The 23,714-nt window shown below is 35.8% G+C and overlaps 1 protein-coding gene across 1 annotated transcript in view; it reads right to left on the bottom strand.

Annotated features, from left to right (window-relative positions):
* Positions 1-23,714, bottom strand: part of PREX2 (phosphatidylinositol-3,4,5-trisphosphate dependent Rac exchange factor 2) — a 144,977-nt gene that overhangs the window by 39,103 nt on the left and 82,160 nt on the right. Inside the window, exons 28-35 of the mRNA XM_053986522.1 lie at positions 23,013-23,095; positions 22,588-22,678; positions 21,196-21,324; positions 16,265-16,306; positions 13,413-13,630; positions 10,667-10,769; positions 8,985-9,128; positions 4,766-4,880 (exon numbers count right to left, since the gene is read on the bottom strand). Of these exons, the coding sequence (XP_053842497.1) occupies positions 4,766-4,880; positions 8,985-9,128; positions 10,667-10,769; positions 13,413-13,630; positions 16,265-16,306; positions 21,196-21,324; positions 22,588-22,678; positions 23,013-23,095 (925 nt within the window). The remainder of the gene's footprint in view (positions 1-4,765; positions 4,881-8,984; positions 9,129-10,666; positions 10,770-13,412; positions 13,631-16,264; positions 16,307-21,195; positions 21,325-22,587; positions 22,679-23,012; positions 23,096-23,714) is intronic.

Here is a 23,714-nt window from a genome sequence, read left to right as displayed (position 1 = left end):
GAAGCATTAAAATTGTTCATCTATATAAAAGCCATTAATTTCTCTAAATTCTTATTAGCTAAAAATTATCTGCATAGACAGTTTTGGAATCCAAGTAAGTATATTGATGTGCTGTTTTCAGCACCTATAGACCACTGTCATTTGCTCTTGCAGTCATCAATGAAAGTGAAGCACACTGCAGAGACACAGAAGCTGGAAGTAGGCTTGGTACAGCCACAGCCCTGCACCCTGCTGAATGACCTGTGCCCTGAACATCCTTTCTGCCTTTGTGATACATCCCTTATGTGCACAGACTTATCCAGGAAAAAAACCTCTTAAACATAGATGTGCTTGGACTTTTCTGATTAAGCAGCTCACCAGAAGCACCTGTAGAAAACTGCATTTTAATAGAATGTCATAGAAGGGACACTTTTTACCCAGAATAAGAATTCACACTACAAAAAAACCTACCAGCAAAAAAAAAAAAAACAAAAAAACAAAAAAAAAAAAAAAAAAAAAAAAAAAAAAAAAAAAAAAAGATTAATCTGATAAAATGTTGAATACAGAGATAGGAAAACTGAAAGAGCAAGCTTCCTGCTGCACACTCAGATTCCCATCCTGGGCCAGCAAGTCCAAACCTATGATAACTTAGACAAACATTACAGAAGTTTTCATTCTGACACTGAAAATCCATTTTCAAAAATGGCTTACTTTTTGCAGGAGGCTAACCCCAAACCCTATTTCTCGAAGGATAAAAACTGTTCTCAAATCCAACTAAATGTTATACTTGGAAATCATTGTTCAGTCCAAAGACTGGCTGAGCAATGGCCCTGCAGCTAACCTGTCTGCCAGGGTCTGTCTCAGCTTCCAACAGGTTTGCATCACAACCAATCTGACCATCACAGCACGGACCATAAGATTTATTTCTATTCAATTCAGTTAGAGCTAGCATACTGAACCTTACTGCAGGAAATAGACCTTTACCAGTTATGAAGACCATATTCAAAGGCCAGAATGTATTTTAAACAAATAATGCTTAAATTGTAATTTTGAAGTATTACTGCTTTAAGTTTACCCTCACATTTTTACAATTACATGACTCAAGACTTGCAAGACAATATTTAAATCAACCAAGAAGTCTGAGTAAATATAGTGCATTTGTGAGCTATTGTTATTCCTACCAGCATCTGTAGTAGTTTTGGATTTGAACACCATTGTGTCCTGCACTGTTGAAGCAAAATAATGTCTGGTATCTTAACAGCAAAAGGATTGATTCAGGATGAAAAAAGCCTGTTTGAAAGTCAAGGAGTACCAAAGGAGGAAGATGGGGACAAATGGGAGGAGGAAGGAGAATACAGAAAGCTCTCACTAACATTGACCTCCATAGTGGTCAGATACACAGGTTCTCTTTATTCCGCTGCTAAATTAGAAGACAACTGCTGCACTATCAAACACATAGTAATAAAGATCTTGAAAATCTCTGCTGACCTACTTACTTTCACTTGGATGTACTGAATGTTCCTGATTAGCAAACAATTTGATCAGTTTTAATTTACATTGCTGGCAACTACTAGCATCAGCTCAGTTCTCAAAGAGAATTTGAACATAACTTTATTTTCCTTATCAGTGTCACAGAAACGGAATTGGTGAGCTATAAATATAAGTGCAATTTGAAAAAAAATAATCCAGCATGATTAAGAATAATTGTGGGTTAGATGATGAAAATTTCTCAGCAGATTGAAATCTTATAAACTAGGTATTGGTTGTTTTGTTGATTTTCTTTAAATGACATTTTTATTTGAATAAAGCACTTCCTACATACTGCTGGCATAGAGGATGTTGCCTCAGGAATTGTAGAAGAACTCAACTTGAGCTTGTCTTAGAACAAAAGTTCCCTTATTTTACTAAGATTCAAATATCTAGGGTTAATTCCATTACAGAAGATGGAGGGACATTTCCTCCATTCCACATAAGCATGAAATTCTATAACCAATTTTCAACTGTCTTTCATGCATTCTCATAAAAATGATGATCTTATCAATGACTTTTTCATAACTGAGGTAGTATTTGCAAAAGCCCCAAAGCAAGAACCATGAAAGACAGAGGCTCTTAAGATGCTCAAATAGGTGTCAAGGAAGAAAATTTTGCACCTGAATTTATTGCATCACTTCTGATACAGAGTTCCAGAGTTATATATGACCTCTGCAATAAAAGCAAAGTTTCAGCCTCTTGACTTAATGGCTATCCTTTCTGAAATCCACTAAAAAATCCCTAATATATTTTTTGATTAATTCAAATAAATTATCTGTATATTCATCCATTTAAAGCACATATTGATATGAGAGCTATCACACAAAAATATTCTATGCACTAAAACTTTAATACTTTACTACATGAAATTAAGAGGTAGATAGATACTACTCATTTTTTTTAATTTACTCTCCTGCTTGGGTACATACCAAGCTAGGCCAACATCTCTGTTTGCAACTGGGACCATACACAACCAAGGGGTCTCTTTTATTTCACAATATTACTGGAGCATTATTAACTCAATGCATCAGGAATAAGAGAAATTGAAATTATTTCCTGAGTTCTCATTAATGGATGCCTTGGCTGCAGTGTCACTGCCAAACATTGCTTTCTTTCCCACTCGTCCTCATGCTCTTCTCCCACTACTTTTTCCATTGCCATTGCTCCCACTTGCTTTTGGCTGCTGTAGTGATGGAAGGATTATAAAATGGTCATCAGATGGTCATTGAAAAGCAAGCAGCACATTCCTTTTCTACAGAGAAGGAATAACTTATGGATTGTATCTTGGATGACTTATTTTATTACTGATTAAGAGGTGCTGCATAGAGGATTTCTTTCACGTGAAGTATTATTGCACTTGAGTATGTTTCCAGAGAATATTTAATTTCAAGTTTTTGTTTTTCTTTAGAGCAATTACCCCAATGTTAATATCTTTTGCTGCTGTAGTTACTTCATTAGATTCTCCTGGCCAAACACCTACACAGGCTAGCAAATAGCAGAACAAGAATGAAGCATCTGCCTCTCTGTTTTTCGTCTTCTCATTTTGTCAGTTATTTCCTGAAGCTGTTTGTGCTGCACTTAAGAAATGGGTAGAGTTCACCAGAAAGCAAACAAATCAATTACTGAATGTTCTAGTCAGACATTAGAGAGCTGAAAAAAACATAAATTCTTTTCCTGTTCTTCTGACTGGGCAGAGAAGAGATAATCATGGTATGGGTAATGGTAAAAATGGTAATTTTTGTTAATGGTAAGTTTTTCATGGTAACTTCTTATAAATGTAGGCCTTGAAGCTTAGCAACTCATCAGAGCTGTGAGTCACAACACTGTAAAGAGGAATGTACCTCATTATAGCCACAGTATGAATGGAGGACCTAACTCATGAGGTAAGCAAGGTCAAGTAACACTAGAGCATAGAGTCAGGAAGAAGTTATTTTAAGGATTTTCATGGGAGGTTAAATTGGTCCTATTCATAGAAAAAAAAAAAAAACAACACAAAAAGTCTTGACTTTTCTAACCAATAGAACCTCTTTCCAACACTAGCTGATTTCATCTAGGCCAAATACTGGCATGACCAAAATTCTCTGTAAAACTGATTTATAACATAAGCCTTGTGACATAAATACTCAGAAGGCACTTCTTTTCCCAAATAGGAAGTGCGAATACAAGAAGATGGAAAACAGACTAAATGAATACATTTGTCACTGACATACAAATGCAGACAGAGATGTCACACAGAAAAACATCAAATATACCATACTTACTGAATGTAATTGGCTTTAAAATCACTTTTGCTATAGCAGTACTTAGATCAAAACAGAATCTTGAAATTCCTTTAATAACAAATAAGATAAATAATTTTGCAAGATCTATGAAGAAAACCTTCCAGAGAGAACCAACAGGTAAAGGAATTGCAAAGAGATCCTCATTTATCTTCTTCTCCCTTCTCCATTGTCCTTGAGCTTTTTTTAACTCCTGTTCTCTGCTGCTTTTATAAAATGCCTAATCATCCTGGTGAAATGACATTTCCATCCAAGTCAAGAATTTTAGAAGTTGAATAGATGTGGTTTTACCACAGTCCTGTGCACTCTTCAACTCACTTGGCAAGTAAGAATACTCAAACAGGTGTTTTGCACACAGTGAGACACAAGAGCCATCTATCTACCCATTTTCCTTACTTTACTTCATAACTAACAGATTATTTTGTGTAATAGAAATTCTGTCTTTATGTGCAACTCCTTAATAAAATATGTACCAAAATACACAACTGCATAATTTCTACATATACTGGCAAGTATGCACTCTGTAATCCATAGCCATTGCTGATGCAGGTATCCAAATATGTCTGTATTCCCATTAGTATGGTGGGGTGTGGGGAGAAAGAGCAGGAAAAGAACATTGGTTTTCAAGTCCTATTCTGTAGAAATTAGGTAAATATGGTCTATAAAATTAGATCATAACGTGTAGCAATTCTGATGCTCCACTTGTGATCAAGTAGACCTTTCCTTTCCTATATGCATTATTACAACAACCAGGAGGCAATTACAGCTAAAACTTTCAGGAGAAAACAATTTTTGTAAAAGAAACTCAACAGTGCAGAAATCAAAAAAGTCAGAATCATGAATCTTGGATCTTACTAAATGATGAACCAAAAGCCTACCACCATACAACACATTTCAGTTTAAAGCTGTGTCTCAGAAACTGAATTAAAAAACAGAACTCTGTAAGCTAATTGCAGGAATGTTGGTTTATTACCCACCGTAGCTTCTGGTTATACTGCTTGACTTTTTCTAGTGAGGCAGCATTAATCTGAGCTTGAAATTCTTCCACTGAGACACTGTCTCTGTAATAGTATCCTTCCATGCTCTCCAAAGCTGTGAAATGAGAAAGGAGAGTGGAAAAGAGAAAGATCAGTATTAAATATTTAATAATTGCCTTCTTTGTAGTTTTGTTCTCACACAAGTGAATTACTTTTTAACCCTGAGGCTGTGACCCTACTGTGAATTGCTGAGCTGTTTTCATATGTCATCAAATTCATACAGATCTCTCTTAAAAACTTCATTTACAAGAAAAATTAAATCTCTTGCCCTGTGGAAAATATAAAGGAGAGCACTAATTTGAGTTCCTTTGCTCTAATTAAAGTATTCCTGCCTTTTGAATGCAAATGTGGGGTTTAAATCTGATATATCCTGGAAGAAAACAGTAGAATGAGCTGGGGTAGAGGAGATAAAAGATCAATGTAACCTTCACAGAGGGAGATCTAATAACTTCTCATGAAGCCTGATTTTGGGAGATATGGAGCACCTCAGCGATGTGCTCATTACCTAGAGGTTTCCCTAGTTATACCCACTGATAATTTGAATACTTTCTTCTAGATCTGTAAAGCAAATTTTGCTGGATCTCTGAAAATGGCCTAGAAGTTCCTTTTCAAGGTAAGTGAAGTGAAATACTTGTCTGTGTCCAGCTTTGCTGTATTCATTTCACCAAACCAAGGACGAATATTGCTACAAGAACTCGGGAGCTAAACAGAAAATTCACTGAAAGGGTTCTCATTAAAATTTGGACTGGAAGTATTAAGATCTTCACATTAACAGGTCAACCACATCATAACATAAACCCCAACTCTTAGTGAAATATGATTTTTTTTTTTTTTTTTTGGTGGAGAAGCATTAAAGGCTTTACAATTAGGAACATTGCCACTTTAGTAATCCAAACACATTCTAAGAACTCATCACCCTATCAGAAAATGCAAGCCATAAGCAGAGTTTTCATGGAAACAAGCCTTACAGCTTCAGCTGCACACAGAATATTAATTCTGCTTGTATTGCTTAATATGACCAGTTAATAAATAATTCATTCATTGTGAAAGAACATGCAAATTGCACTCCCCTTCTGTGCTTTCACAGTTTGTAATTCTACTTCTGTGCAAAAAATATTAAGTTCCTACAGTCAGACTTGATTCTTCTTTGGTTCTAATTCACACCAGAAAGCTCAAACAAAAATATCCACTGAACTCCATTTATAACAGCATGTTAACACAAACAGAATTGATAATCCCTACTGCTTATTTTACTGGCAGGAAGTTGGTTTTATTCAATTAGATAAAACCAAGTTTTTTAGATCAATTAGATATCAATTAGATATCAATTAGATAAAACCAACCGGGAAACTCAGTCATCTGTGAGGACTGGCAGGAGCACAGAGTTCTGCCTCTCTGGGGCCACGCTCACAGGTGCAGGCAGGGACTCCCATGCTGTGTGCTTTGTCCCTGTGCTCTCTGAATGGTTCAGCTTTCCTCTACCCAGTATATTAGAAAGTTGTTTTGTAAGGAAACTTTCCTTACAAAAAGGTCTTCTATGGTATTCTTCAATTCAAGATAGGATATTATGGCATAGAAGGCATAGAATAAGTGATCAAGACAGCAACTTGGAAGAATGGGTGGAATCAATAGGTAGTAGCTAATGGGACAAGGTCTGCCCAGGGGCCCACTTCAAGCAGAGCATCACAGGTTCACTGTTGTTCAGTGTCTTTATCACTGACATGGATGAGGTAAGACAAGTTTGCAGCTGATACCAAACTGGGACAAGCAGTGGATTGCACCCAAATGCAGGGTCACAAAGAGCCATGCTCTTCACAATGGTACAAGCTGAAAATTCACACAAATTGAAGTAAGAGATGTTTCAGCTCAATAGAAAGAAAAACTTTTTCACCACTAGAGTGGTCAAGCAGAGTAACAGGCTGCCCAAGAGGCTGTACAGTTTCTGTCCCTGAGCGCTTGCAAGATGCTATTTTGTTGTATCAGCCTTTACACTACTTGTTAGACACTCAAGCCACAGCTGCTGCTCTTACGAGTGGGAGGTTGGAATAGAGGTCTCCTGAGGTCCCTCCCAATGTGAATTATTCTAACACTCCATGAAGAACTAAAAATAAATTTAAAACTATACATCGTTAAGACACTATGTAACAATTTTAAAGAAAAAGAATTTTCATTTTAAATAGTGTCTTTAAATTTACTGCCGAGATCTTAAGTGTAATGTAGGAAATAGAGAAATCTAAATGCCAATAGCAATATCTCAACAGCCCCAGCCACAGTCCTGCAAATCAGGACCCTTTTGAATGTGTACACACTTGAGTATGTGGTTGATCAAAACTGTTTTTTAGAAATGGAGAGATAGATAATACAGCCTGGGTAAACAACAAAAAACTTCAAAAAAATATTATAGTGCCAATCATGTAAATATGTTGACTTGTAATTTTAGGCATGGAGCTATGACACTCAGAATAAAGAAACACAGAGCTAAACAGTCTGATGTGCACTGACCCGTGCCTTTGACAAAGAATTCCAAAAATTTGATTTTCTAAATGTTCTATTTGAAAATAACATCAACCATTGTATTTTAGGCAGGAAACAACTTACCTATGTTTAGATTGGGGGAGCAAAAATTCATAAAGAAACTTAAATAAGATTTCTACATTAGTTGCTAATAAATTTCAGTTACATATGGGAATCTACTGAGTTAATTTGATGGCAGGTCAGCCAAACCTCATAGGAAAGAAGTGAAAAATAGAATCCCAATCCACTCATTAATGAGGTAAAAAAAATCTCAAAATAATGATTTTTACACTAGGATTTAAAGACTTATCCAGGACTTCTAATTCTTGGAGTCCAATGGATTATTTTAGAGGATGATCCTTGAAGATGAAAGAAATTTGATATGATAAAGAAAAAAGAAACTTTCCATTCTACTGAAAAATATTAAGCAAATGTAAACACTTGGATGGTTCTATATCCTTTTCCTTTAGCTGACTACAGATATGCTTATCCTAAGAACCAAAATTTTTTGGCTATTGGAAACAGAAGTGGAAAAACTTTTGTTAAATAAATCCCGAAGTACATTGAATCCCCTCTCCAGTCTAAAAAAACACCAGTATTTCCAGGAATTCAGCTGAACCAAGGTATTTTCTGTTCTCTCTCAAGTGCTTTTTTTGTCTGCTCTACTGAAATTTGCCTCCTGCTCAGTGTTCTCATTTCTCCCTATGACTGAAATCAATCTATTCATAAGAAAACCACTGAAGTCTTCATTAGTTTGTTTAAAAATCCAGCTCCAGGGGTTTCATTTTTTTTTTTAATTGTGTGTTTTAACTATATACTAAGTTTGGCTATTTATTTATGCTTCTGTCCACTATTTCCTTTTACATCCTCCTTGTCTATCAGAGACCAAGCTCCCCTCTAAAACTTCATTTGTATGCCTGACTTCTGCCTATTCCACACAGACCCAGGAAGCCTTTCACAAGGTGTGGAGTATTTTCAGCTCCCTGTGAAATCAAAGGCAGCTCAAAGCAATCAGCAGCTCACATTCACCATTTCAGTGGAGCAAACTTCACGCTCCTGATGACTCTAATGACACTGGAGCTAATGCAGGCTGCCTGGAATTTATGAACAGTCTGAGCATCAGCGCCACCATTCCTCACTTTGTAATGTTTGCACAGCAATAACTACATAAGCCTGAAAATACTATTTAACTCTTCCTAACATTTCAGGAGACAGAATTCTCAGGGGGATAACAATTTAGTCCTCAAATATGAAGTAATGGGAAAAGATTACGATAGCATTTGAAAAGCAAAATACTTCTAAGGGCAAGTTTCATGGTCTGACTATTGTCCATTAGTGGCTAAAAAGAACAAAAAAATATTGATAAATGAAGATTCACTCTTTGTGGTTGAAATCATGTAACTGGCATAAACTTAGAAATTTATAACCATGCCTCTATTTTTTATTACAGACATCAGAATTTCTTCAATTTATATTTTAATTCCAAGTCCTCAATAAACACCCACATTAAACAACATCTAAATATAAGCATTGTACCCTTATGACTACAGAGGATTCAAATCACAGTAAATAAGTGGGAGTTTAAAGAGAGTTAGCTATTATGTGAAAAAAAAAGCAGGGTAGGGTGAATTTAACCTCAAGTTACCTTGTGAAAAAAGTACTGGGTGGATTTTAAATCCTCCTCCATTCTTCAGCCTTTGTGGAAGCTGTTCAAAATGGTAACCATCAAGGTAGAAGTAAACCTTCAGTGTTTGCCTGCTTCCTTCTGCCTGGTATGTGATTGGTACATCTAAAAATACAGTCAGTATTACAATTTGATTGTAAGCAATGACACATTCTTTTCCAGAAACTGCTGCACACAAAATTCATGCAGTTAGATAAAAAAAATCACTTCAGACACAACATTCAGTATTTTTCATTATACATTTGTTTCCATAGGTAAGTCTCCAAGTTGAAAACAGTAACATAGTGACTTGCATTAGTATTATTATTATTACATAGATTTTTTTTACTGTGAGCATAAATCACGTTGTACCTAAATGCTAAAGATTCCAAAGGAACATTTTCACTACTTAAGGTAATAAGAAAATACTTATTTTCTTTTATTGATTATGCAGAATCATAAATGAAAAAAAAAAAATTTTGCCCGTTCTTGGGTTACTGTAAACATAGAGTGACTGTGGTGGCAGCACTTAAACCGAAAGAAAATACAGAATTCATTACAATCCTTGAACATGTGGTGTTCCTGTTTATTAGCACAGACACCTCAGTTGAAAGATCCTGCAAGATGAACAGTTCATGACATAGGTACAGCATTAACTCCACATTAGGAGCCTCTTCTGGAACTGCATTTCCATGTTGTTACTGGATTTAGCAGGGCTTCTTTAGAAAACACTCTGAGCAGGGGCTGTACTTGAATCAAACCAAAATAACTGTGGTCTTACACAGGCTAAATCCTACCTATCAGCCCTGTGCTACTGAATTCTCCCAAGCAGAGGCAGCTTTGTGGAGTAGCTTTTTGTCTTCTAGTTTTGGTTATTGCAGAAGTTCTCTCCAGTGTGGTCTTAATCCAGCAAAGGAATTGTTTCAGAAGGGCTTGATGTGAAGCAGACATGCTTTCCTCCCTTCCCAGGGGACTTACAAGACAGGAAAAAAATGAGGCCCTTTTGCTCACTAAACAAAGTTCACTGCAGGACAATATCTACTGGCTGAACATACATTAATAAAGGAATGGCTGAAAATGAACAAAGTGTATGAACAGCAGACTGCAAAGACAGTCCTTTCCTGCTGAGTTGGGCAAGTTTTGTGAGGAAGGGTTCTGGACCCTGATCATCTGCAACAGCAGGTCTCACAGAAATCTTCCTGCCCAATTTAAAGTGATACTAATAGTGCCTGTCTTGTCCTCTCAAGGAACTCTTCAAAGAGTCATTTATTTTTCACACAAAAAAATGAAATGTAGTTTATGCTTCTTCATCTCATATCAGTTGCGTTTCCTTACCAAGACCTTCAAGCTATTTTTACACATTTCTTCAACAACAGCTGGGTCTTCCAGGGACTTTCCTGATGCAGTCACATACTCCCAATGTTCATACTCCCATAATTCAGCTAAGCAAACAATTTTTCCCCCAGGGTTACTGACATTGCCAGATAATGATTCTGCAGCGTCACTGATGATAGCTGTATTTCAGTACATTTACAAGTATCACGAGAGCTATACATCTACTTATTCTCCATAATTCTAAGTTGTATAAGATTCCCTGTGGGAGGTGATGTTCTAGGAACAAAAAATGTTACAAAACAAGTAAAACCCAGATATTAATTACTCACTTGCAACTAGTGGTTCTGGCTCTGATTGTCTGAAGTAGAAAGTAACTTTTTCCAAGTCAAACAATGCAACCAATGTGTCTTCTAGCATAGCTTGTTCATCAGCCTAAAAAAGGCAAAATAAAAATTGGAAAGGTCATCTCAGCCAGATGTTTTCCCTACCAGAAATAATACAAGAGAGCAGGACATAAAATTAACTGCAGAGTGTTACACAACATTTCACTGCTGCAGTGTATAACCAATTTAACTCCTAGATGAGGTAAATATCTTTGTTTCTGCTGGCATTTTCCCCTTTATTACTAGTTCAGGATTATTAAAATTAATTTTCTTCACATCATACAGTAAATTAACAGGTAATTTATAGCTACCCTTATTTCTTATGTCTTTTAATTGAGTCATTCTGTCATTATTCTGTAAGATACCAGATTTTAGCACCTTGTCTTGCCACCAGGTCTATCTTGTAAAGCAACAGAAGGTAAATGTGAAAACTATCATTTTTTTAGCAATTTTCTTCTAAAATTTCCATAACTTTAGGATTTCACTTATGAACAACATATAAGAGCTTACTGTGTCCACTCTAAGCACCAATATTTGAACAAAAAGCTCAGAGAATTTACAGCTCAGGGTGACTTGCACTTCACCTACAAAACTCTAGGCACAAATCAAATACATAGATGTGCCAATATTCTGATTGCACCTATAGTTCACTCTGTGTACGCCTGAGCTAAAAAGATAGTTAAAGAGATCCAAGATATCTCAAGACACTTAACTGAACCTTTAAAAAAGAAAACAGTAATCTACAATTATGTTTACCTTGAGTTAACTATACAGACCAATTATAGCTTAAATCAATATCACTTAAAATAATTCTATTCCTTATACAGCCCTCCCCTGGCTCTTTAGATTAGCAAGAGCCAAAAGGAAATTGGAATCATGCATTTTTCCCCCTCGAAGAACTGATACAGTAGGATGGCAAAGAAAAATAACTAGCTGTCCATAAACTGACAATAAATCATAGTTTACAGAATGTAAAGCAAGTGCCAGAAGAAAAACCTCCATTCTTTTCCCTGATCTATATAGTGAAATAGCATTCCCCCTTGTACTTATGAAAAAGCAAATCTGCTAGAAATATCTTGTCTTCTGGTTCAATTTATGAAGTCTATGGGCAGAGTGATTTTGTCAGCAGAATAGTCTGAATACCATAGAGCAGCGTGGGAAAGTCTTGCACAACTGCTCATTCTTTACTGAACTCTGGCCATAATGAGTGCAATTTCCTTCAAATACCCTTGTTTAAAATAACACAGATCATTTGTAGGCCAAATAGTGCTGAGAAGGTATTGAAAAAGTTGCCTTTAAATACAATTCCCTTGGTTAAGAACTGTTAGGCAGAAAAGACTGAACTTTATTTTCAATTGGACAATGCATACTGCAGATATCTGATTATGAGAAAATAGTTGAGTAGCACACATTTTCACTACAAAGGAAATCACTGCAATCTTGAAAGAAAAAATATCATTATTCAGAGCTGTAAAGACAGCAGTTGCTTTGTCATAACACAACAACAAAGCACATGGAAAAACATTAGACAGGCACCAATGGAATTTACTCTTGAACTCTAAGTATTACACCACCTCTTGGTGCTACACATTGTCAAAAAGCATCCAGGACTCAAAACTTGAGTCCAAGCTTCCCAGACAGTGTTCCTCATGTGGATAAAGAGTTCCCCTGTTCCTCTGAGGCCCTGATTATATCTGTTTATAAGCTGCACACACGCATGCAAACCCACGTACCACAGCTTCTTGTGACGTAGTTGGTCACACTGGCTCTCCAACAATAGCATGGACTGAGACTTTATGACTGTGATTTAGAAATACCTTTATTTGTATTGGTTTCTCCTGCTTCTAAAGTTTTTTATGTCAACTTGTCAGCAATTTGCTGCCAAGACAGACAAGGAGAGGGAAGAACATCTTTGATACTATGAACATCATCTAAGAACATTTTTGATCAAAAATGGAGTTTTATTTTTACTGAGCAACTCCAGAGGTAGAGAAGACTGTCATGGAGCAGGCAATGCAGACTATTTCAGTTCCTCTGGTTAGCAGGAACCAGTCTACTGTGAGAAGCATCTTAAATAGCTAAAGAAGCACTTTGGATAACTGAGGATTAAGGGACTACAAAGCCGTGTCCCATTTTTAATTGTTTCTTAAGCCATGGCTCTTTGCCAAGCCTTGTGAAGAAACAATTTCCAATTACTCTGACAGGCTACAAGGATTTTCCATATGACAGGAGCAAACAGAGCAGCATGTTTACTCCTTCAACTACTTTACACCTCTAGTTTTTTAGGGCAAAGGGTGATAAAATTACCTAAACCAGGTATATTATTTATCTTGTATTGTTGCTTATTGCAAAATGAACTTCTGCTTATCACTAATACTGCATTCAATCCCAGGGAACAGCTACAACAGCAGTGGGAAGTCAAGGGTAAACTCACTATCTGCTAACTCAAAGCAAACAGAATACTGTCTTTGTGGAAAACTTATTTCCCATATCATAACCAAGCTGTAATTATCTATATCAGATCCCAAATCTGTAATTATCAGAATTGTAACTTTCCCAAATAGCAGCTAAGTACCAAGATTAGCAAAAAGGACACAGAAAATCAGGTTTACATCTGAGACTATTTAACCATGTCCCTGGTTCAGGGAATGAAAAGGGGCCCCGACCAAGCAGGAGACATGAGGAGTCTTACCAGGTTTGGAGAGAGCAGGGACTGGAAATGAAGGAGAAGACCCGCACTGGCTATCTGTTCCAACCACCTTCTGCTGGCCTCCAGAGTCTCCATTTCATATTCTTTGTTGTTGTCAAACATCTGATTTAAGGCCACCATCAGTTGCTCTGAAAACGCACAGACTGTGGCCACCAGGCTCTGACAGAAGACCATGTCTCGCCTCAGTTGTATCTCACTATCTGTGAGGCGTAAAAGCCAAAAGCAAAATTAAACAGGAGATTAGTTAACAGCAAAGAAACTAGGCTGGAATTCCTTATCTAAAAAACACATATTTGTATGTCAAGCAATTTACAAGTTTACAGCCTAATGTTATCTCTAGTTAATAGTACTCCATGACCTAATTTTCCATTTTCCTCATTAAAATATTATGTTATAATTCTAAAATTGCATATGAGTGTATTTAAAATCTGGAACTTAAAGTATTTATTTGTAAACAATGTATGTTTCTCTCATAGATTTTAATGTACATGCCATAAATTCTATGTACTTTTAATGTCACAGGACAACAAAGGCAAGTCAGATCTCCTTGCTGCAATATGAGAGCAAGCTGGGCCCACAAACATTTACTTTCCACCAGAAAGCAAGGGCAGTGAGAAGCTCTTAACATGACTGCATCATCTGGCCTTCTCCACAGCTACCAGCTGGGGAGGGCAGATGAAGGCTGTCTGCTGGAAAGCACAGTATTGCTACCAGAACATGACCTATCCAAATAAAATTTATATGAATGTGAATCTATAAAATAAGTACAGAGCAGCATCACATAGCCAGGAAACAGCAGAGATTTATGGTGCCAAGAAAGTCCAGAAAAGGTCTGTAGGTAGATAGCTATGGAACATTAGCAGGTGATTTAAATTAGGGACTAGCTAACCTACTAATTTATTCTGAAGGGCATAGGTATTAGATTAGCTAAAAGTCAAAAGAATTAGAAAGGGAAACATATCTTCAATAAAGAACAAAACTGTGATGATAAATATTCAGTGCTTCTTTCTTGTCCTCTTTTCTGAAGGTCTTCAAGTAATTTTATCATTATAAGCTGTTAGGCAAACATCAATCACAATGGTACAGGTAGACTTAATCTTTCTCAGAGCAAGAGAAGCAGATCAGGTGATACAGAGGTCTTTCTGAAGCCTAAAATATTTGTCTTTGCTACTAGATTGCTCTTCCCCTGAGAAGCTTAGGTCTTTTTCCAACTTTTCTGTGGAGCTGACAAGAATTCTGATGACTGGATAAGTCAGCAGAAATTATTCGGTACTCACAAAGTTACTACCAAATTTAAAAATGTGCTTTTTGGACTCCAAATATTTCTCAAAGTAACCTCATTCTGTCTACTTTTTTCTGAGATCTTCTGCAATCTTTTCCTCAGCTATTGATAATAGTGAACACTCTTTTGCTATGATTTCTATTCTATTTGACAGCTTCTCAGAACCTTGGGAATATTTTCCATAAATGGCCAAATCACTACTGTTTATGCACAGTGACTCAATGTTTGCTGTAGTTGTTTTGTTTGGTTTTTGTTTTGTTTTGTTTTTTTGATTGTTCAAATCAACCTCTCTGATTCTCTCAAACTGTGCAAATCCAGAACAGAGAGAATTTTTATCTTTAAAAAGTACACACATCTCCAGCTTCAAAAATCCCACTGGCTTCTCCACAGTCAAAAACTTTTCAATGTTCCAATTGTGCTCAGGATTTGAGCCCAACAGACATTGTTTCCTCACTTTGCTGAATTTTATCTCTTTCTTTCTAACAGCAGCTGGCTTCCTCTGTATTTCCTGCTTCTGAAGCAGCCCTCCAAACACATTTCTGAATCTCATTTAATACTACTTGAACATCAGATACTGAATATAAGAACACTTTGGGGTCCTTTTACAAAAATATTTTTATACTAAATAAACTACAGAGTTTACCAACTTATAAAACAACATAAATAGGGAAAACTACTTCTAAAAAATCAAGTCTAGGACATTTTATCAACTCACTTCTTATTTTAGGATAAATGAGGAATTACTAAAAACTTTTCTAATATATTGAAGAAATCTGACAACAAAGAAAGATTCTAATCCCCCTTATAAAATTGTTCTTGTGTGTCATAACAAAAATAATTAAATCATGCATTCATGTAGCGCTGTAAGATGGTCAAAATAATGAACTTTTACAGTTAAATTGGACTACCTACTTGAACATGTAGGCACCTAAAAACTGTAGGGAAACTTGTGCCATAGATTTTATTATTTTTTTAAATACCAATTCAGTGACATTAATTTTGCAAACACACATCTCTATTTTGTGTATTTTAAGCTGTATGCTGTATGGCATGATAGTAGAATTAATACAGAGAAAAATCAGAGTCCTTCCAGAAAGGTGGATCTTAAATATTCTCTAAAAATAGATAAAAGGAAGGGTATGGGTTAAAATAGCAATATAAATCTGGAAACAGATGGGAATGAAAAGAAAAACAGCAAATAAGAAAACGCCCAAAGAAGAAAGACAGCTGAGACACTATGCAAAAGCTGGGTGTTTAGTTCTTATTTTATCTGCCAAGATCTGGAGTAAATGACCAGATAAGGTATTTTGCATTGAAAGGGAAAAAAAAAAAAAAAAAAAAAAAAAGAATGTGCAGTGTTTGTTAAAAAGCTCTGAAACTGTGTTCTTCAGGAATCCTTACTCTAAACAGTGGGATGAAGTTGCTGATTATCAGGTTTTATCATATCTGAGATTTTCCCCCTTAATGTAAACACAGTATTTCTGTTCAACATCAAAAATTATCACAAACCATCCACATTCACTTCCCTCCCTCCTAAAACAAGCAAAATTACCTGTATATTCTAGAAGTGCCAAGAGTATTCGTGCCTTCACCTCTTAAAGAAAAAGAAGACAATATTTTGAGGTAATGGTTAAAAGTGCTTTCCTCAACATAATATTGCATTTACAGTTTCTCATTTCATACCAGCTTAACTTCAGCTTCTTTTTAGGCAATGCTGATTCATACCTACAAAACAGTAATGAGTCTCAACTTCACTTAGTTGCACATATGGCTTGATAAAAACTGATAATAATCAAAAGCACCATCACTGAGAAGGACACATGAAAAGGCAGCTGCTATCTCAGAGCACATGTCTAGGAGCTGGCCAGAGCAAATCCATACATTAAGAATTCCAGTCCCAAAACTTTGAAAAACAAGACCAGTTTTCACTGATTCCCACATTATCCTAATTCTTTCTTCTCCTCCTCTTGTACTCTTTTGTTCACACCCAAAAATCTCAAATGATCCCTATTTTAAAGTGTACCAAAGCATTTAGGAAAAATGCAACAGCATTTTCATTTTACTTCCAGCCTTCAGATTTTATTTTGCTTCAAAAATGTCTTTTCACTAAACAATCTATGAGATAAAAAAGTACAAATTAAAAAAAATCTTAACTTACACAGGCAAAAATGCACAGGTTTATCGCTCTTTACACTTCCCCCCCCCACACACTTTTATGTTTTCCTTGGAGGGAGCTGCTTTTCAAAGGCTGCAGGCAGGCTGAAGGAAGTGCATTTTATGTACCAGAGCACAAATTTAAATACGTTAACTAGTGCTGCAAGATACAGGCAGATTAAAATCTGCCATAACCTTAGAGAGTGCCAAACCTTCAGCACATCAGTTGTCCTACAGGTACTACTTGGAGGAACACAACACTACTTCACATGCTTTCACATCTTTCCAAACCTTCTTTCCCACACCCAAGTTTCTCTGCAGTGCTATTCAAAGCCCTGTTCAGTGCACAAGCAGGGCTGAAACTGGCTATATAAACAATAATAGAATTTGGTAATTAATTTCCCCTACACTGTTACTGCCACAGTACCTCAAATACAAACACCCAAACATTAAAAATTACTAGTTATTCCTGACAATTCCTGGTTCTAGGTTGTTTCCTTAGCCTTCTGTCTTTCAAAAAAAGAAAACACAACCTCTAATAGAGATTAACAACCTGGCATCTTGGAGTCTGAACATAACTTAGTAACTGAAAAGAGAGTGTAGGGAAATGCAGCTTTTATCTGAATGACTTAGATACACTGAGGCTATTACTTGCAGCTTGTTTTAGATAAGATTTGTTTAATTCTTTGAATTCAAAAGAATTTGAGGTATCTATAAATAATGATTTCCTGCTTATGGGGAAATCACAGGACACTGCAACTCTCTTTTATCATTGCTATAAGTCTTCTGTGCTTCAAAATATTCCCACAGGCAAAAGAGCATTTTTAGATCATTTGTCTACTTACCTGGGGTTAGAGGTGAACCTTGGATGTCAATCATTTGCTTTTCAACAAATATCAAATGCTATGAACTCTTTCTTGCTAAATGTTGTATGGAAAGGACTAACTCCCTAGCAGTTTCTCTTAGATTCTGATTTGTAATGCAAGATGACTTCAGTTTCTTTTCTTTTTAAATATTCTTTTGTACTTTATTTGAAAAAAAAAAAGCATGTTATTCTGCTATTCTGATCTTTGCTAGGTAAGGCTAGATTTTAGATTTATTTTTCTTCACACCTGAAAATATTTCAAAAAGACAGATTTTACACTGCATGGCTTATTATTTAAATTGAAATACATTTTTTTATACCTTCAATAACCAAAAGGCTCCGTCACATCTCACTCCTAATTTAAAATAGCTGAGAACTTTCTCAATTGCATCATATTTCCTGTTTAAACTTAAAATTACAGTGCTAGAAAAATAACTGCACTTCCTCATGTAGTTGCCTAACTAGCTGTCGAGAAATCTGGCTTGCTCCAGAACACCTCTTCTTTTGATCAAAAATCTTACCTATTTTTTCTGCAGGAAAAAGCAATTACAGAAATGTTTCCTTCTCTTTATTTTGTTTACACCCTTCTGTTATTTAGTCCCTTTCTTTCCATCCATCTTATTCATTTTCCTGGTTCCTACTCCAGTCTTTTCCTCCTGTGCTTTCCAATACTTATGTTACATATCTCACAAAGATTCACAATCAAGTACCTACATTATTCTTCCTCTATTTGGTGGCTGCCCAATTCCTGCCCTGACTACTGCCCTCTCCACCAAAATCAAGTACTTCACCTTCAAAGATCTGCCTGTGCCAACAACTTATCTTTAGCTTTATTGGTTTAACAATTAATTAGGCCCAGTCAATCCAAGAAATAAATTCATTCTTTTATTTAGTGACTTAGCTCCAGATAAATCTGCACAATACTTCAGAGAACTCTTCAATGCTAGCAACTAGATTAGCCTTCTAGGCTGGCCTTTACTGTAACTATTGAATTTTTTTTCTTTCTCTAATGATATGACAAGGCAAATGAAATGAGACAAAGCAACGTCCAGCTATATTTTAATTTTACTGTTAAGGAAGGTTCTGTTGGTTTTTTTCTGTTTTCTTTTTTTTTTTTTTTCAATCTTTGCACAGCTTCATGGATTTTTTTAATAGTTCTCCCAATCCCAACACTAATAAACAGAAAACTGACAGACCAGAGCAATCATCCTCAAGGCATTCTGAGTTTTCCCATTTCATCATATTTATTAAACAAAGTAAATAAAAGGAATCTTATTATCTAGGACTTAAAACATTTCATCTTTGTGAGGCTCCCATGTCTCCTGCTTTAATGCACTAATCAATCTAATCTAATAGATTCTGCAATGCAACAGAACAATGAATAAAAAACTAAAATATCCTGTGATACTTTTATAAAAAGAAAAATTAGTCAGTTTTCAATAAGGAGATGAATTTATTGTATTCATCCTTACTTTAGCATTGAGCAGTAGTGGTTAAGTATAACAAATGAAAGTTTTAATTACATTTTTTTTTTGTCCACTGTGAGTGAAGTTGTATCCATGATCTCCTTTGACTACTTCCTCTTAGAAGAGAAAAATGTATCAGCTTCCCTCAATTACTGAAATATTGTCTTTTATTCAGAAACAAACAGGAAGATTCTTCTAAAATCCCAAGACGCTGTTCAACTTGGTCTCACAAGCCCAACTAAACAGTCATATTAGGTGGCACCTTTTGGGTTTTTTCCTAAATCAAGTGAATAAGAGGGGAATTGTGCCATATGTTAGGTTTTCAGCCATAAATAGCTCAGGGCAGTACTGGTGGTTCTCCTGGGTATCCAGACCAGCTGTGAACACAATGTATGATGGCAAGACAGGAAGGAAGAAATCAAGAAATGAAGACACAAAGGGAAAATTTAGCTGTTAAAAACATTATTAGCTCTGCTTCTTGTTCATCTGATTTCAGTTAAATCCAGCTGCTAGTTGTTTCTCAGTACTGAGTATAGTAAAAAATAACTTTTATAGTACAAAGGGGCAGTAAATCACTTGGACTTTGATGAACTCTCCCACAAAATTTTGAATAATCTCAGCTCAATATTGAGGGTATATGACCACTGTTAAAATGGGTTAGGTCTACTAATTCTATTCATGGGCAAGCAAGTTATGTGAAAATGGTTTGGTAATCTTAGCTTCTGAAAGGGATAAGGAAGGTTCATAACACATTTCCATTCCTCCTTGACTTTGAAAGAATGATTAATACTTGGAAATAATTTGTTTTAAGCTGAAGAAGGACCCACAGAAAAAAAAAAAAAGGAATTCAAAACTATTTATTAATTTTTCACTCAATGACAGCCACCATTAAACTAAAAGGATTGTTCTTAGTATTGGAGAGTCAACTCACTGCGATTGACTTCAAAAAACAGACATTTATGTGTTGTTTTTATAATTTTCTAACCCAGTGTCTGAAAATATGATGTATCTCAAATCAGAAATGCCAAGTCAGAGAGGGAAGAGTTTGTTTGGTTTGGCTGGTTGTTTTTTGAAATTTTATAATAATAAGACTTATCACAAAGTTCTTTCCCATTGGTCTGATATTTAACAGTTTCTTTAAGGGACACTGTATAAACTAGCCCAGAAACAGAAGAAGCTAAACACACACAAATAATTTAAATCTAGTCCTAAGTTTTTGTTCCCACACAGAATCTTAGCACAGGCATTTTTATAAAAATAATTTTACTCTTTATTTCTGTTTCTTTATCAAGCAGCACAGGAAATAAAGCAGGAATTAAAGGCAAGAGACTCTGGAAGGAAAAGGCCAGTTACTTTCTTATGAAGACAGGGGAGAAAGCCTAAACCTTAGCTCACTGTCACTGGGTGGTAAAGAGGAGCAGAGTACTTGGTAACTTCTATACAGTGGTGGAAGGGAGGCAGAGGAGGAGTCCATCCATTAGTTGGGATGGATTAAATGAAAACCATGGCTTTATAGCAGAAGGAGTGATAATGGCTCCAGAAAAGCACAGAGAAGACCAAGGTACAGGACAAAAGCTGCAGAGACTTTATCTCTCCAGTTAAGACAGTGGAAAAAATAGTTTAATTTTAATAAAAGCCTCATTTTGATGTATCAGTCGCATGAAGTTCTGTGACAAATCAGTCAAGCCCATTGGACTTCAGTAGCAACTGCAAAACCTACCACATACAACATATGGTTCCTTTGTTCTCATTTGCCAGAAGACTACTTTCTCTTCAGAAGACTATTTTCTCCTCAGCATCTAAAGCCAACAGGGTAAGTACAAGACAGCTGACATAAACTCCAGTAACCTTGTTATTGAGAGTACAACCTATCTATAGGCTACACTGTGTTCCACAAATCTTGCCTAGAAGCAGCAGGAAGCAGCTGTACCTCTCCCCTTCCCTTCCTTCTGTATCATTAATGAAGGGCATATTTATGATCAAGTTGTTCTCACTAACCTTCAACAAATTTTCTGATATTCTGGGCAAGGCCCCGGACACTGCTGGGGAGGTTCCAAGGGTCTTGCTTGATGTGGAGTCGTAGCCTCTTTGGACAGCTGAGCTTTGGTTCCATTTCTTGCTGAAACTCTAAGCAAGGACAAAAATAGTATTTTTCTGTTTAAGCCTCCTGGGAAAGTCACAGCAAGATATTTTTTTTCTTAAATGTTTTCACTGCTCAAGGAGTTGGCAACTTATTTAACTGTAGTTAAAGCTATGGTGACAGATCTAACAGTCATCCAAACTCCCTGCTTAAGTCTAATGAGAGAGTGAGCAGCATCCCCAGATATGATTCTTTCTGAAGCAGGTACATAACAAGGTGCATAGTAAGTGGGACCCTGGAACTTCTAGAGGCAAAATTGTTTCAATCAGAAAATTAAATTTAAACCAAAATTACTTACTTACAAAAAGAAAAAAAAAAAAAAAACAAACAAACCCCAAACGAACAAAAAAAAAAAAAAAACCAAAAAAAAAAACCACCAAAAAAGAAAGAAAAAGAAAGAAAAAAAAAAGGAAGTTATGTACTCGTGTACTCTTTCATGCAAATTCATTTAACAGGTAGCAATTCAGGCTTTGTAAAACCTCATAATTGGGGTAAAAAACACCCTCTGGCCACTAAACCCAGTATTCTTTGCTAAAAGACATGTGTAGGGTCAATACACCTTGCTACTGATATTAATAAAACAATCATTTTCCCACTGAACTTTTTTTTTAAACTCAGTCTACTGAAAGAAGTTTCTATTTTTCTTCTCTTTTCTATTTTTATATTTTTCATCATTTATGACCACCACCAGACGCTTATTTATACCTTTAGACTTAAGCAACCATACAAGTGGTAGTAGAGTGTCTGAATTTACATACAGGATATTTCTTTTTAATCAATCAGTAATACTTACATAAGTATATATTTGGCATAAATATTGCTGTGACTATAAATTGCAAATTTTTTATAAATCAACTTCAAACATAATATAGCTACAAAAATAATAAAAATATGGCATTAGCAATAAAGTAGATCAGGAATGGCTTCAGTAGTTGCGACAAAAATGTATTAAAAACACCTGAAATATAATAACACTGCTTCTTGCTCCAAAAACCTCAGCAATACGACAGTTCAGAGTCTAAAATTCAGTTAAATTTGAGATTTTTTCCACATTATGCAATAAAATATAAGGAGTCAGTTTTCAACTAAGAATTAATATCTATTTTAAATGAACTTCAACAATCAATTATTGCAGAATATACCAAGATTAAGCAAAATCAGTCCTTTAACACCAGCTCAAGGAGAGGACAGCCATTGCCATGTACTCTTCAAGCTATCTTTTCATTCTCATAGCTAGAATGAAATGTTACCTTGGAGGCCTCGACCTGGTGTAAAGTACTTTGTCTGCTCAAAGGCCCTCATCACAGCTGGTCCTTTCAAAAGATTGACGATTGAATCGACCTGTTGGGATCAAGGTTCTGTGAGAAAGATGCTTTTTTCAGCAACAATTAGAAATTCTTTCTGTAAGAAACGTGGACTACTGACAAGCAGCTTTGGATTTTTTCTTACCTAATGGCTCTAGTTAAAGTAACAAACTGAAGAATGTTAGACTAAATTTAAGGGTCTGTTTAATTTACAGTTTTGGACTATTTACAGAAAGCTGAGGGAAAATGAGTAAATACATACCATCTCAGTAAACAGTGGGAAGAAAAATTAAAAAGAAGAAGTATTTTCTAAAGACATCTTAGCTCAATCACAGGCATCAATATCAAAGCCAAGAAAAATAATCTCATACTTGACCAAAAAGATGCTCCAAGCAGCTATGGAGCTTGTCCTGTTTATCATGGGAGATTCGAACACTTATGGGAAGCTCATCACCTGAAAAATATTTTAAAATGAGAAACTGTTTAGAAGCTTCAGCATGTTTTCCAAAATCTTTGCAGCTTAGATAATCTGCTTTGCACACAGACTGGTGCTTATATTGTCAGGACTATAGTAACTATGTAGGGAGACTATGATCTCTCCTATGTAGGGAGACTACGTTCTCACTACATATTTTTAATTTATTAGTTACTCGATAATACAGAAATAGCTCTTAAAGAAAGGACCATATTCAAAACCCAACTGGTCATGGTTCTTGAAGACTTGCTCTAGATGAGGGGGAGACTAGACCCCTCAAAAGGTGCCTTGAAACCTCAACTGTTCTGTGACCAGAACACACAATTCTTCTCTTCTGGAGAACATACTAGAACTAGAACTCCATACTAAATAGCCAAGTAGTGTGAACCCAACATAGCAGACCACAAAGTCACTGAAATGCATTCAGTGTGAAGTTTTTATAAGGACTGTACAGAATTCACAGTCCTAATGTTCTTACTAACTGAATGGTTCTGAGATTTTAGTAATTCAGCAAAAATACAGTACCCAAATTATTTTATATGAAGCTTTTAGCAGCACATACCACATCATTTTCTAAGAAAGTGCAAAGGAGAAGGAC

Source organism: Vidua macroura, chromosome 1, assembly GCF_024509145.1.
Source record: "Vidua macroura isolate BioBank_ID:100142 chromosome 1, ASM2450914v1, whole genome shotgun sequence".
NCBI classification, from domain to species: domain Eukaryota; kingdom Metazoa; phylum Chordata; class Aves; order Passeriformes; family Viduidae; genus Vidua; species Vidua macroura.
This window is presented reverse-complemented; position numbering and strand designations above follow the sequence as displayed.